Source organism: Engystomops pustulosus, chromosome 10 (genome assembly GCF_040894005.1).
Source record: "Engystomops pustulosus chromosome 10, aEngPut4.maternal, whole genome shotgun sequence".
In the NCBI taxonomy this organism is placed as follows: domain Eukaryota; kingdom Metazoa; phylum Chordata; class Amphibia; order Anura; family Leptodactylidae; genus Engystomops; species Engystomops pustulosus.
Window position 1 is genome coordinate 23219371 of NC_092420.1, and position 15990 is coordinate 23235360.

General features: G+C 42.4%; 1 protein-coding gene across 1 annotated transcript; it reads left to right on the plus strand.

The window, feature by feature from the left end:
• The first annotated feature begins 7487 nt into the window (after positions 1-7487).
• Positions 7488-10138, plus strand: LOC140104152 (germ cell nuclear acidic protein-like). The gene is made up of 8 exons (XM_072127544.1): positions 7488-7592; positions 8083-8160; positions 8281-8365; positions 8475-8520; positions 8668-8818; positions 8958-9087; positions 9181-9388; positions 9640-10138. Exons 1-8 carry the CDS (start codon positions 7527-7529, stop codon positions 9725-9727), a joined length of 852 nt encoding a protein of 283 aa, XP_071983645.1. The 5' UTR covers positions 7488-7526; the 3' UTR covers positions 9728-10138.
• Positions 10139-15990: the final 5852 nt, after the last annotated feature.

Sequence of the window (15990 nt, forward strand, 5' to 3'; positions counted from 1 at the left end):
AACTTATGGCATACAATTGTTGAACTGGGTGACCCAAAAAAACCCAAAACCTGTGCACTCAGTTTATGCACTTTGGGCGTGCGCCAGATTCATGAAGACCGTGCGTGCACTCTGCCTCGCTATTAATAAATCTAAGTCAATGAGGGGGATTTACTAATTCTGGCACAAGGACGACTGTCGGCATCAGTCTCTGGAAAGCACAGTCCGATGTTTTAAAGTGGCCCACGGCTGTTAAAAATTAATGGGTAGACAAAACGAATCAGTCGTGCGCCAGAAAAATTCCAACAGTATTGAAGTGTGCGCCCAAATCTTACTTATACTGCGCCTTAATTTTGCTCTCTGACCAATTTTTTCCTGGTCTATAGTGCGCCTAAATTTGCGCCTAAAAATGCTGACAAAATATACATAAATGTGGCGGATACTGTGGAAAAGATAGGCCACGGCCACTTGCGCCAAAAAAACACGGAGGTGTCGGGATAGTCGGAAACATCTGTTCTTTCAGGCGCAAACTCATTATAAATGATCTGCAACAATTCTGCACCCAAAAAAACTTAAAATCTCAGCATTTTTTGGGCGCAGATACGATAATACATGTCCCCCAATGTGTCGAAAGCGCAGACTAAGCACTAACACGCTACTTTAGGTGCACAGCTTTTTAAAGTGTTGGACAAAGTGCAACCACAAAACAAAAGTGGCGGAAACACTTCATGAATGTGTAAGCTCCAAAAACATTCTTTTTAGTGCACACATATACAAAAAACTGGCACAGACACAATAATATATCTGGTCCAATGGGTCTTCACAGATCCGTGGAATAGTCACCAGCTCGAGAATCTTCATGGACGCCTCCAGTATTTCTAACGTGACAATAGTATGTACCCCACATTATTATTACATTCAATATTGATTTGAAAACGAAACATAGGAACCCTTGACATTACTAGTTGTAAAGATTCAATTCCAGATCTCTTGAGCTGGGCCACGAGTGCCCTTAACAAACCTAGAGAACAATACCTTTGCCGTCTCCTCAACTCCCAAATCACCTATTTCAATTGCTTTTATTCACCGCTATAGTCTTCTATGACATTGTTTAATATATTTTATTTTAACTAATGACTGGGCTTCTGTAAAATATAATTTTTAACTTACAGTATTTCTGTTTAAGATTTATAAATTGAAATTGATTTTCTTTTGCCCATTTATTACCGAAGACTCAAATTACGAATAGGCTATTGTTGAATTAACTTGTCTTGAGCATTAGGCGTTGACTTTGATATTGTATTTAATATTTTCTTAGTTATTGGGGCACGTTTACTAAGGGTCCGTCGGACGCATTTCTGTCGGGTTTCCCGAATTTTTCCGATTTGCGCTGAATTGTCCTGTGTTTTTGACGCACGCGAACGGATTGTGACGCTTCAGCCCCGGCTTTCAAGCGACAAATCGGGGGGCGTGGACTACCCGTCTGATTCGGACAAACTGAAGAATTTAAAAATCAAATTGTGTCGCAAGATCAGCACTTACATACACCGGGAAGAAGAAGGTGAACTCTGTCGGACCTGAGCGGGGAGTGACACATGCAGGATCTCTGGCGCACAATCTTGTTGAATCGCGGCAGACTTCATCCTCGTCGGACAACGGACCTCGGGGATATCGCAGGGACCAGGTAAGTAAATGTGCCCCATAGAATCTCCTATAAGAACCTTTATAGGGTACTCACAAAATAACGGTGTATTCAACTGTATCGGCAGTGGTCCCAGTTATCATGACAATGTGGGAAGCGTACATGCAGGAAATTGGAGGCACGATCTTAGTGCATCGCGGCAGCTCCGAATCCTCATCGGACATTCCGGATCGGCGGCGTCAACGGGACGGGGAAGTAAATGTGCCCCATTGTCTTTGTTTTTGATTAAATGACAAAATTCAAACCCCCAAAAATTAACTGATAAAATCGACTAAAATGCTAAGAAATTATTAAACTGAAAATATTAAGTCAGAGAGATGTTATCATTGAAAACATAGTAACCAAGGAGAGAATGATTACCAGGCAGTACCTGTATGGTCCAGTTTATTCATCCAACCTGGTACTAGTCATTCTCAGTTAATGTTGTCCCTGACTTATGGCATAAAGCTAATTAAACACCCCGTGGTCTTTCCAATGTGGTTAAAACCACAAGGAAGTTAAAACACACTTCAATGAACACTGGAGGGTCATCAAACAAGCTCTGGAAACCAACACATTGTAAAATACTTGGACTTTGCATAGTCTGTCCAAGATTGATGGCACGAGGACTAGCTGGCTCCATTCAGTGTGAGAACGACTACTTTAATAGGATATTAAACTGTCCGTTTTCTTGGAAAATAGCACTTTACAATTTCCTATAACGTTTTTAATGGCACTCTAAAATTTGGATAAACTCACTCGGAGGCATGGGAGCAGTTAAGATTTTCATTAGGGCCCATATTTCTGGACAAATCACATGGAGATTCTGTTTTTATTTGGAATATTATTATTGGGTCGTTACATTGGATTACACATTAGGGTGTATGTAGAAGTTTTCTCAGCTGACCATACACTATGGAAGTAAAAGTAACAAAGCATAAAACACAGAGAATAGAAGAGTGATCATAAGCCAAGAAGAGTCATTCCCGCTCCTACTAACTTTGAGAACAAAAGTTAGTACAGGCAGTCCCTGGGTTACCTACAAGATAGGCTCCTTGGGTTTGTACTTAAGTTGAATTTGTATGTAAGTCACAACTGTATATTTTATAATTGTTACTCCAGAAAAAGTATTTTTTTTATACCCAATGACAATTTTTGGCTGTCATAGGTACAAGGATTTTCAATAAAACTGTATATAGACAACTTACAGCTGGGGCTAAAGTAAAGCATCCAGAGAGCTTCACCAGAGGTCACAGTGGGCAGAGTCTATAAGTCAGGTGTCCTTAAGTAGTGGACTGCCTGTATATAGTTTTTCTTTAATTATTAAGTAAATAGTTTTTATATTCACATCATACAATGAAGTCTTTAATATTTATATTTGGTCACACATCATTGTCCATTTGTGGTCTACATCAGTTGGAGCTGTACAATCTTATGTTGTAACATACTTGAATCATTTATATGTTCATATTCGTATCAAATGTTGCATCCAATATGGAAAGAAGGATATGGTTTTGTGTGAATACAGTCTTATACTTACCTGTGTGACGTGATCCCCCAGGTGTGTTTGCACACGCCTCCTCCCTTCCTCTGCTCGAGCGGGGATATGCTCAAAACACGTAGGCTTTAGTCCGACCACTGTACAATGTTTCTTAAAGAATGAAGAATAAAGTTTGATACCTTTTTAAGAGGATGTGCTGCGATTTCCCTTGGTTTCATCTTAAGTCTGTGATGAGCACACCTGTAGTCCAAACAGGTTCACCTGTGCACCCCTATGTGCGCTGAAAGACACGTTCATTCCAAGCCACAAACCAGTAACTAAAATCTGGAATCTAAACACATGGAAAGGTGAGCTGCAAGAACTTTCTTTCTTTTATCAGATTGCAGATTCACATCTAGTGTGTCTTTTTGTATATATTGTACATATACGACTGGTTTTTTTTTTTCAAAAGAAAATTCTGCTTAAGAGCAGAAAATTTTAATGTTAATGACAGATCCATTACTTAATTCACCCTATTACTTTTGTTGATCCCAATGACTTATAATGGTTCAATCCAGTTCTCATTGTGGTGTTTGTCATTTACCTCTGTATCTACAAAGAGAATCCTAACAAAGTTGTCCAGCCTGAGGCCTCATACACATTGCCGTATGTTGTTCTAGGCCTTACCTGGAAGTAGTACATGGCGGGTAGAAAAGGTGGAGCACTTCTCACAGCGGCCACAGCGTAATAAGGGCAAAATATAGGACATGTCTTAGATGCCCAGCTCAGTTACAGTGCGGTGAAACACTATTGGGCTTATTTACTAAGGGTCCTGAGGCCGCATTTTCGTCGGGTTGTGTCGCGTACGATCGTTTTATGTCGCAATCGCTCCGGCTTTCACACAAATCGGTGGTGGGGTGGGAGGTGTTTGGGCAGATGGACGATCCGACGGATTCGGACTACGCGTGGGATTCATTAAAATTTATTATAATTAAAATTATGTTGCAAGACATACACTCACATACACCAGGAAGAAGAAGGTGAACGCCGGCGGACCTCAGCCGGGAAGCGACACATGCAGGATATCGGGTGCGCAATCTTGTTGTGTCGCGGCAGACTTCATCTGCGCCGGAAAACGCACCTCCGGGATTTCGCAGGGACCGGGTAAGTAAATGTTCCCTTATGAGTCACATTTACTAAGGGCTTTCGACAGTTTTCTGGTTGACTTTATACATTATTTCTAGTGCAAACTGCTTGCAAAGGTATTTAAGAAATGCCTGCACCACAAAAGGGGGTTTCCGGCACTCAGTCGGACAATGCGCCAGATTTAACATGCAAGTCCAACAGAAGTGTGTCATATGCCCCATGTTAAAAATAGACCATAAAAAAGTGGTGCACTCTGTCGGCCCAGTTCAGGGTGCGCCGCCTGCATTATACACAGGCATGCCACACTTAGTGCAGTTTGAACCATTCTTAGTAAATCTGCCCCTGTGTGCTCACCGCACCATGACTGGGTCCGTAGACCTCTATGGGGGCCATGACACAGCTCTAAATTGTACAGTTGAGTGCATGGGGCCTTAGGATTTCACATATTGGGTTCCCTGCGGCTCCTTTCATGTGAGGGAAGAATACAGAGTCACTGCAGAGTCATATAGGGTGGATAAGTAATATATATATTATGGCAGAAGTCATTGCATATACAGTGGGATGATCTCGGAGCTCTGTTACCTATTACAGATTATATACAAAGTTTTCCTATGGGGAAACAAAATAAAAGCAGGGCTGCAATTATGTTTTATTGGTGTTACAAATCTAACTTGTACAATATTGCAATAATGAAACAAATATTGTAAAAGCCCTAACACAGTCCTTTCATCTGACGGCAAAAGTCATATAACTGTCTCTTTTAATCATCGATGGTAGTAAATTCCACTGCTCTTCTAACCAGAGCTACTGCTGTATGATTGCTTCACTGCCCTCACTAGTATCTGAATATTACATTACAAACCATCCAGGTTTCCACCATTGCCAATGGTTTTTATATCCTGGATCACAGCTTCATTTACAGACGACACCTTCATTGCCTCCTTTGGACTGGAAATGTCTACAGATTTGTGTCGGGAGATGACTAGGTTTTCCAGACAACATTGTTTCATGATATTATGTCACCCAGTCATTCTATATTTGTCCATGTGATTTATGCAGATAAAGATCTTTGAAAGCTGTAAATAAATGACCTTCAAAGAGTCATGGGGGCGGAGATAATTCCTGGATGATCCCTTTTGGCATATGTGATGTCCCATCAGCCAGGTACACCCCCACAAGTCTGCATGGCAGCTGCTGGAGGTTACTTATAATGATGTTCTTGTCCAGTGGATTAATGAAGCCTAGAGGCTTGAGCCTAGAGTGTTTCTACATCTTTCACTATAAGCTCCAGGTACATAGCAATACGTTTACTTACCTTATAATTGCGAATCCTTCCTCCATCTCAGAGGTGACACTACATTGACTTGCCACAGGCTACTACAGGCCCCAGCCATAATCTGTAGTAGGTGGGCGCTATGGACCTGACATTACCACTGACCCTCTGTATACAACAGATGCCAGTGTTAGGCACCATGCTGTACTAGAGGCAAGGCGAGAGGAAAGTATTATTTACAATAACCTGCTGACAATCCCTTATCCTTTCATCAGAAATTGACCTAATAAACCACTACCATATGTTATCAAGCAGCTGAACAGCTTCTAGGTAATGTTTCTTTAAACTTGTTGACATCATCCACAAAATCAAACACTGAAGTCAAGCTCTCCCTGCCTCTGAACATCTCCTCCCATGTAGTTTATATCATTCTCCGGGCTTCAGTAGATCTGATCAATGATGTCACTGGTGGACACAGGACCATCAATTACAGTGAAGGGTGGCGTTCTAAGCCAGGGAAAGCTTGACTTCAGTGTTAAACTCTCCGCCTCCTTGACTTCATATAACCAATATACATCTCACTTCAAAGTTGATTTTCTGGATGATGCCACCACACCAGACCATGAAAGAAACATGACCTAGAAGCTACTTAGCTGCTTGACAAGATAGTGGTAGTGGTTTATAAGGCCAATTTCTGATGACAGGTTTCCTTTATGTATCTTGTAATCTCTCAGAATCATGGGCTTTTAAGTGATTATAATAATAGAAATATGTTGCCTCTATTAGTGATGACTGGACAATGTTCAGGTCTGTGCTGTACAATATCGGTTTTGGTCCCCCGGACCTGAATCGGGACTACAGTCTGAAGTATGGTGTTTTTGCCTTCCATTTAACTTTGTGATCGGTGATGTGTGATGCCAAATTGTGCATGTGCCACCGGCCTCCAGTTATTTAAATGCGTTAACACCCGTGATAAGAGTGTGTGTGTTTTAACGGTGGGACTTTGACACCAGAACCCAGACCCAAACAAAACCTCCACAATTCTGCTCATCCTTGGCCTCTGTTCCATTTTTGTCATAAAGTAGAAATTACTTGTTCTTGCTGATGCCAGTATTTTCTCTTCCCTTCTTGCACCCAGTCCCTGAAGCATAGAAATTTGTTTTCGACCCAGAAATGGGAGAGTGGTTTTACAGATAAGAGATGTGGCCTAAGGTTCACCAAAATTTGAAATGCTTTGTTGTGGCATAAGCTGGATGTAACAATTTGATGTTAAACAAATGGACTGTGACAAATAGATGTTGTTTAGGTCTAGATATTTCTTTAATGTTTACATTTCTAAAGTTTCATTTCCTGAATAATGTTCCCAAATCCTTGGCAAGAAAGCCACGCCTACTTTTCTCTTACACTTAATAGCTACAATAAAAAGCATTGACAGTAAATTCAGAAATATGTCAGACTAAATGGACCACATTTGCCTGCATGTATGTAAACGTATCTTACATCTATCTATTTATCTAAAATAGAAAAAACACAACAGCACAAAGTCCAAGATGCCCCTTTAAGGGGGTTGCAAAGGCCTCAGAGTTCGGGTAGGAACGCACGTACATAAAAAATCCAAAAATGAAGCAGCACTCCAAAATCCAAAGAGGTAAAAGTAAAGTAGAGTTTATTCCGAAACTGGCCAGTTTCGAAATAAACTACTTCACTTTTACCTGTTTGGATTTGGAGTGTTGCTTCATTTTTGGATTTATATACATTTATGTATCTATGGATCTGTCTATTAGCAGAACTTTCCTGGCTCTGATGTCACAGTATCAGAGTTCTATATACAATTCTATAGAATGTGATATCACACAAGTCACAATGTCACAATACACAGAACCTATAAAATCGCTGGTTCCGATCACATCCGCTGAGGGTTATAGAAGTTTAGGAGAGAGCATTTTGTGTTGATTTAATTGAGCAAAATGTCTAAATATAAGCGAAAGCGTCAATTTATCATCGAATCTGACGACAGCGGCACCGAAGACCAGGTAAGTGGTAACTTCTGTAATATATTTACTATAGCACATCAATATCATACATGTCATATAAAATCGTATTACATCAATATAGTCAAAAGAAGATTCTAGATACAAGCAGTAACCTAAGTATTAACCAATTCATACCAGTTCAATCATTCCCCAATATCAGGGGCAACCTGGAGCAGGCCAAATAAAATATAACTGTCCTGGCCATACATTATTACACGACCTGCAGGCGTATACGAGTCTCCATGCTGTATTACCCACCCCAATATACAGGCCAATCAGCCATAATTTGGGTTAGTTTTTATAATTTGGGTTAAGCTCTAGTGATGTCCATCTATAGGTCCAGGTAATCCCACTACTATCCTCTGTCTCACGGGCCAGTCACTTGTCACTTTATATTATATACTACACCAGCCACATTCTAGTTGTGAGTGATTGGATTATTTATTTTACTAAAAAATGATGCTAAAAATGTTCCTATTTTCCTCCATAGTTTCTGGTCACTAAAAAGTGTCGTGAGATCTCTGTGTGTGACGCAGAGGAGATCAGCGGTGATGAGACCCTCCATCAGGTGAGCGCTGACTTCTCTCCAGTCTATGGCTCTGGGTGTGATCAGGGGACAGTACATTATGTGTTATACTCTTATATCACTTCTTTCCATCATTCTGAGGTTTATGTTTCTTTATTCCAGTCTCATCCGCTGTTTCCAAGGTCTCTGAGGAGCCTTGAAGATGATGATGGCAGCTCTGGGCCTCACCTGCTTTATATAGACTCAGGTATCTCATAAAGCTTCTACAGTGATCAGAAGCTTCTTCCAGTATAATAAAATATTAGACTTTAGTGAATTACATAGAAGTAAATGATGATATTTCTTATATTCTCCAGAGCCTAATTCCCCATGGTCCAGCTTTGTGCAGGAGGAGACAGCAAGGTAGTGTATTTCTATATATGATCTGCTTCATGTTATCTGGTCACTAGGTGGCAGTGTTATTTCTACACTATCAGTAAGCTGTCAGGTGTGTACATGTTGTATGTTCTTACAGTATTCCCATTATTGATCTGTGATCCTCTATTACAGTAACGGGAGATCGGAGCGTCCCACCAATAACGGTTTCCTGAAGGATCTGTCTTCTCCCACCTCCAAATATGTCACCAATTTCCATCAGAACAAACAGGAGCTGACAAGACGTCTCTACAGGTTCTTTAACCAGAGCGTCTTTGACAATCAGGTACTCAATGGTTACAGCCATGTACAGGGCAATGTGTGTGTAGTGACTGAAGGGTTACTAGCTGTAGTATATATAGTATACAGCCCCATCATTCATACAATCAGACATTTCTCATGTTCTCTCCTTCCTTCCTCTGTAGCTTCCTGCAGACATGGAGATCAGCTGGAATAAAAGGCTGAGGAGACAAGCTGGCCGCACGGGATTTGGGAAGAAGAACGGGGTTCCCTATGCCGTCATCCACATATCTGATAAAATCTGCGATTCTGCAGGTCGGTCTCATATCATGTACATTGTAGACATCTCCTGAGCTTTGTCCTGGTCTCTTTCCTCCTGATTGTAAGTATCTCCATCTCTATCTTCAGATCGACTTCGAGACACATTAATACACGAGATGTGTCACGCTGCCTGCTGGCTCATCGATGGAGAAGCAGATCTCACCCATGGCTTGCTATGGGACTATCACTGTGCCATGGCCGAACTGGCCCACCCTGACATGCCACCCATCACTCAGTTCCACACCTATGAGACCCACTACAAGGTGGTCTACCAGTGCTCAGGGTGCCAATCCAGGTAACATACAGCTTTCTGTGGGGTCAGCCTAGAGCTTAGTACATGAACCATGGACAGACTGGGGCCTGGTGAGAGTAGATGTACTTGTATCTTGCTCTGTTATTTGACTATGGATGATGTGTGAGTTACCACCACTGCTTGCTGTATTGACACAAGCATCTGAAGTCTGACATTAAGGGGGTCAATCATTGGTTTTGTATATTTGATATTTTTAGCTTTGTCTATAATCTACCATTTCTCTCCCACCATAGAGTTGGACGCTGGACGGCTTCTCTCAACACCGAGAAATATCAGTGTCGCATCTGTCACAGCAAGATGGTTCTTCTCGACCAGACCTGAGAGGATCCATCAGTGACCAGTCTGCTCCATCATCAGGCCCAGCCAAGACCACAGCGCAGCCAAGAAGTCACCCAGAAGACCAGTGGAAAGTGTCATCTCCACCAAGACGTCTTCTCCTATTGTAGGGCAGCGCGGTGGCTCAGTGACTAGCACTGTTGCCTTGCAGCACTGGTGTCCTGTATTCACCATCTGAACAATCACCAGTTGTCTGCATGGAGTTTGTATGTTCTCCCCGTGTCTGCGTGGGTTTCCTCCGGGTACTCCGGTTTCCTCCCACATCCCAAAAATATACTGTTAGGTGAATTAGTTTCCCTCCAAATTGTCCCCCAATTTGAACGATGGTCATCCCTGTACAGCGCTGCAGAACATCCTGGCGCTATAACATCAACAGGAGATGGGTCCATCATACAATAAAGATCTTTAAAAATGTATACTTTTGCCAGGTTGTATAATTACATTTACAGATAATTTACCATATATTATTTGCCCACAGACTAGAAAAATGAACCCACAGCCAGAACATACCCCAAATCTCTACTGTCTCTACTGGGAAGCTGGAAAACAATTCCAAATGTGGTGAAATTGACAAAAAAAAAGCGCACCATTTTATTGTGGGCACTATTTTTACGCCTTTCACCATGTGCCTCAAATGATAGTTCTTTGGTCCAGCATAATAACAGAGATACTAAATGTATGTACCATATTTTTCGGACTATAAGAAACACTTTTTAGCAAGGGCCGAGGTCATGTGGAGCTGATAGGGGATTTAATGAATATGATGTATATTGAGCTAAGGGTGTAGAACAGTGGTGGTGGCCTTATGGCAAGGGTGCCAGAGGTGGCACTCAGAGCCCTCTCCGTGGGAACCAAAACCATCAGACGGCACAGACAGGAATGTACAGTGTGGCAGAGTCGTCTATGTGAATTTAGTGGAGCTGTTTGTGTAAAGGTAGCAGAGCTGTAGGGATATGCTTATGTTTGTTTCCAATCTAGGGAATGGTGGGTGATCTGAATTTTTTATTTTTTTATAATTTTTTTTTTTTTACTAGATCTGATCGCTCATTCTGCACATATAGTAGTCTGCAATATGTCAATATCTGTATATTATCCATATCAGTCCGGCATTAACAGAGAGTCCCATCAGTCATGGCAATGGGTGGCATCCTTCCATGGGTGGCATCCTTCATAGGGGAAGACGATCCGGCCCAAGATGGCACAACACATTTAAATAGTTGGTTGTGGGTATTTGCTGCATAATGCCCCGCAATTTATGGGGCTCAGTCTGTGAGCCCTCTCTATACTCCCTTAACAAATCCATGGGTCTTTAAGGGGTTAAATTTAAACCTTGTTTTGTGATAACTCATAGAACAAACTGTGAAAACGTGAATAGTGACTTCAGGATCAGACCACACACAGATTAGTTTGTAGTGTGTAACTAGGGCAGCAAACAGGTCTGCATAGATGCTGTATACAGAAAATAGTGGTTGTCCTCTGAGCCCACTACTGTACGTGTTTGCAATCGACCCATTCCTTAGGAGGGTTGATCAGGGGGCGTTGGTGGGAGTCGGGATGGGTCGGGCAGCACCGGAAGCCACTCTTAGAGTGGTAGCGTATGCCGATGATGTCCCCATTTTCGTATCTTCGGGAGGGGAGGCGCAATGGGTGATGTCGGAGGTTAACCGCTACTCAGAGGCTTCTGGGTCCAAGATCAACCGGGATAAGTGTGAGAGTCTCTGGCTGGGAGAGGGAGGTCCAGGCTTTGATCTCCCGGACACTCTTCCAGGGCCCCAGGACTCTGCCAAAGTTCTCGGTATCGAATTTGGCCAGGGGGATTACCCCATGCAAAACTGGGATGGCAGGCTTAAGAGGGTGGATCAGTGGAAGGGTTGGTCTTTGACCCTCAGAGAAAGGGTTAATCTGATCAAAACCTTCCTGCTCCCGCTGCTGATATATCTGGGCAGTGTGTGCATCTTGCCGGAACCCATCTGGACTCGGGTGTACAGTCTGTTCTTCCAGCTGTTATGGGGGAATAGGCTGAACCTAATCAACAGGGCGGTTATTTGTGGGTGTGGTTTGTCTTTGTTTATTGGTTTGGTTTAGGATGTGGTGATCGGTTGGGTGGGGGTTGTGGTATTTAGTGTTTATTCATTTCGGTGTATTTTAAGTTATTGGGGGTAATTTACTAAGGGCCCGAATCTGTCTTTTTTGTCAGGTTTCCCGGGCGCACGCGATCGGATTGTGGCGCATCGGTGCTGGCATGCATGCGATGGAAATTGGGGGCGTAGCTGCCGGAAAACCCGACGGATTCGGAAAAACCGCGGTATTTTAAAAAAAAATGTGCAGCTTGACATGCGCTTACCTGCACTCAGGAGAGGATGATGAACTCCGGCGAACTCCAGCGGACTTCAGCGCAGCAGCGACACCTAGTGGACATCGGGTGCACTAGCTTAGTGAATTGCCGGAAGACCCGAATCCTCTACGGAGAACGCAACGCAGGATCGCGACAGGATCGGGTAAGTAAATGTGCCCCATTGTTTTTGCTAGGTGTGAATGGGGCTGGACCAGCAGGTAAGTTAATGTATATATTTTGTATATATTGTATATTATGTTTGGTTTGTGTTATGTTTTTTACTTTTATATAAAATAAAAGATCTACAGAAAATAGTGGAAGCGTAAAGCTTTGGCTGCAGAGGTGGACACCGCTTCTCTCTCCGATGTGCAGATGAGCATGAAGTGCAGTCTCCGGGACACGTGTAACACTTGTCATATTGTATATTTTCTGTTCTCTAATATTTTGACTTTTTTTTTTCCTAACTTAATGAAATTACTAAAGCAAGCCTAATAAACTTTATGAGAAACTTCTCAAAACATCCCTAATAAGATTTGTCTGCGTGTCCCTGTTATTTGCTCTTCTTGATGTGGTAGGAATATGCAGCATCTGCTAATCCACCAGGGGCACATTTTCCATTTTGGCATCTTCAGGAAGTTTGCAATTATTTTTATTTGAATCTAAAGCCAAGATGTAAAAAGTTGCAGTTTAGAAAGCGGCCATCTGTTTCCCCATAAAAAGCGAGCCTTGGCAGAAGATGATGGATAAGTCTGTGCGCTGCGATTTCTTACCTCTCCAGGAGTCCGGGAACATCCTACTGGGATACACATTGCCACTAGATGTAGCGAGGCTGACACCATGGACTTACACATCAGACGCCAGGACCTGATAGAATATTCTGTCCTGTGATTGGAAGCCTGAACATTGACAAGTAGACGTATAGGGGGAGGTTTATCATAAGTCTCTTAGAGCAAAACTGTTCTAGTTGCCCATGGCAACCACAGCTGTTTGTAAAATGAAATCTGAGCTCTGATTGGTTTCCATGGGCAACTAGAAACTTGATGATAAATCTCCCCTATAGTATCTATCACACATACTCCCGGAATATCTTACCTATTCACCGTGGAGTCGGCAGAAAAATATTTGGAATAAAAAATAGTAATAGTAATAAGACCCATTTCTATACCAAAATATAATAAAACAATGATAAGATATGAAATACAAAGATATAAGATAAATGGTTATAAATATATAGATAAATAATAATAATATTAATAATAATAATCTTTTTTACCGTATTTTTCGGACTATAAGGCGCACCATTAACAAATGTCTGCTAAAATGTCTATATGAGGCGCACCGGATTATAAGGCGCACCTGATTATAAGGATGAATGACCAGCAGGTGGCAGACCTGTGCACAGTTCAAGGCAGCTGTTGTCTGTAAGTATGGTTCATATATAAGGCGCACCGGATTATAAGGATGAATGACCAGCAGGTGGCAGACCTGTGCACAGTACAAGGCAGCTGTTGTCTGTAAGTATGGTTCATATATAAGGCGCACCGGATTAAAAGGCGCACCTTTCATTTCAGAAAAAGTCAAAGGATTTTTTGTGCGCCTTATAGTCCGAAAAATACGGTATATAGTGCCATCAAATTCCATAGTGCTTTACAGATTCTGGTGAACATACAAATAAGATTAAAACATTACAGAGTACGGAACAATAGGAGTGAGGGTCCTAATCACAAGAGCTTACAGTCTATGAGATGATAGATAATAGATTTGAGACAGACAGATAGATAGAAAAGCAAATCCAAGAGCAGCACTTGCAAAAATAGCTGGATATACTTAACCCCTTGAGGACGCAGGGTTTTTTCGCTCATTTTTCACTTTCTACCTTCAAAAATCCATAACTTTTTCATTCTACCATTTACAGAGCTGTGTGAGGGCTTATTTGCTGCATAACTAATTTTACTTCTCCGAATTTATTATTCCATGCCGTGTATTGGGAAGCCCAAAAAAGATTCCAAATGTGGTAAAATTGGCAAAAAAGCTCATTTGCGCCACTTTCTTGTGGGCTCAGTTTTTACGACTTTCACTGTGCGCTCCAAATAATACTTCTGCTTTATTCTTTGGTTCGGTTTGATCACGGTGATACTACATTTATATAGTTTTATTGTGTTTTAATACATTTGCAAATATTAAACAAATGTGTACGGAAAAAAAAAAGTGTTTCGCTATCTTCTGACCCTAATAACTTTTTCATACTATACATTTTTTTGCGAAGTGAGCTGATGTTTTCATTGCTACCATTTTGAGGACTGTGCAACTTTTTGATCACTTTTATCTCTTTTTACGCCATGTAAAATGGTGTAAAAGTAGTGTTTCGTACATGTGGGCGCTATTCTCTGTTATGGGGGTCACCACCGGCAATAAGCGTTTTTATATTTTGATAGATTGGGCATTTTGAGATACCGTATTTTCCGGGCCATTAGGTGCACCGGAATATAAGGCGCATCAGTCTGATGTGCCTTATATATGGAATTATTCCATATATAAGGCGCATCGGACTATAAGGCGCAGGGTGGCCGGGGGCGTGGCGGAGTTCCGAGGGCGTGGCAGAGCGTGGCAGAGCGGAGACAGAGCGACTGGAGAGGTGAGCGGGGATGGGGGTCCTTTCAGGGGGGAGGATGGCAGCGGACCATACTTACATGGGTCCCCGCTAACGGAGACAGCAGATCTCCTGCGGGAACTGCAGACCGACGCGGCAGAAGTTGTTCGTGCCGTGTGGTCTGCAGTTCCCGCTGGAGATCTGCTGTCTCCGGTCTCCGGTAGCGGGGACCTATGTATGTAGGGTCCGCTGCCCTGCGCCATACATAGGGCGCACCGGACTATAAGGCGCACTTTGGATTTCTAAGGAAATCCTAGGCTTTTATGTGCGCCTTATAGTCCGGAAAATACGGTACTTTACATGTTTATGATTTTTACTGTTTGTTACATTTTACATCAGTTCTAGGGAAAGGGGGGTGATTTGATTTATTTTTAAACTTTTTTTTTTAACTTTTTTTTTAGACCCTAACGAAACAGCAGAAACTGCAGAAACCAGACAGACCAGAAGCTGTCATGGCAACCATTCAGACCCACCCCCCCTGATGTCGTATGGGGGGGGGGGGGTGCCACGATAGCAACAAAGATGGCAGCGCCCACGGTGGCTCTGCCAACTGCATCGGAAGGGTTAATACCTTCGATCGGTGATAGCGTGAGCTCTTGGGCCATCTTCATATAGCCTCCACAATTCTGCGCCAACATAAAGAGGTTGCAAGCTAAAAGAGTATGGCGATCCTCCGTGTAAGTAGATTTAAAGGGAACCTACCACCACGATTCTACCTATAAAGCTGCGTGGCCTCGTGCATGCGCAGTAGCTCCGTCTTCGGAGCAGTGGCCGCACAGCCCAGAACGCCAGCTTCCCGGACAAGGGCACGCAGCTACGAGGAGCTGCTTGCCAAAGATGTCAAGGTAGGAGGAGAATAGAGGCTACTGGGACGTGGAGTAGCCATGACGTGTAGCCTCAGCTCTGGCTACTTCACGCCCCAGTAGCCACTTAAGAAAATTAACATATTAAAGTTTTAAAAAGATAGCGGGGACGTGAGGATTAGCTCTAAAAAGGGCTATCCTCACGTCCCATACATCCACCTACCACCCGTTCTACCTTTTTAGGTAAAATCGTGGTGGTAGGTTCCCTTTAAAGAATTCCACAGCACTCCATATGGTGAATGAACAGTGGATTTATTCCAAACACGTCACAACGTTTCAGCTTCTACATGAAGCCTTTGTCAAGATGGATAGAGACAGATAAATAGATAGATGGATAGACAGACTGGACAAACTTTTCTAATATTAGGAAAATTACAATATTTATCACACTTATACACTA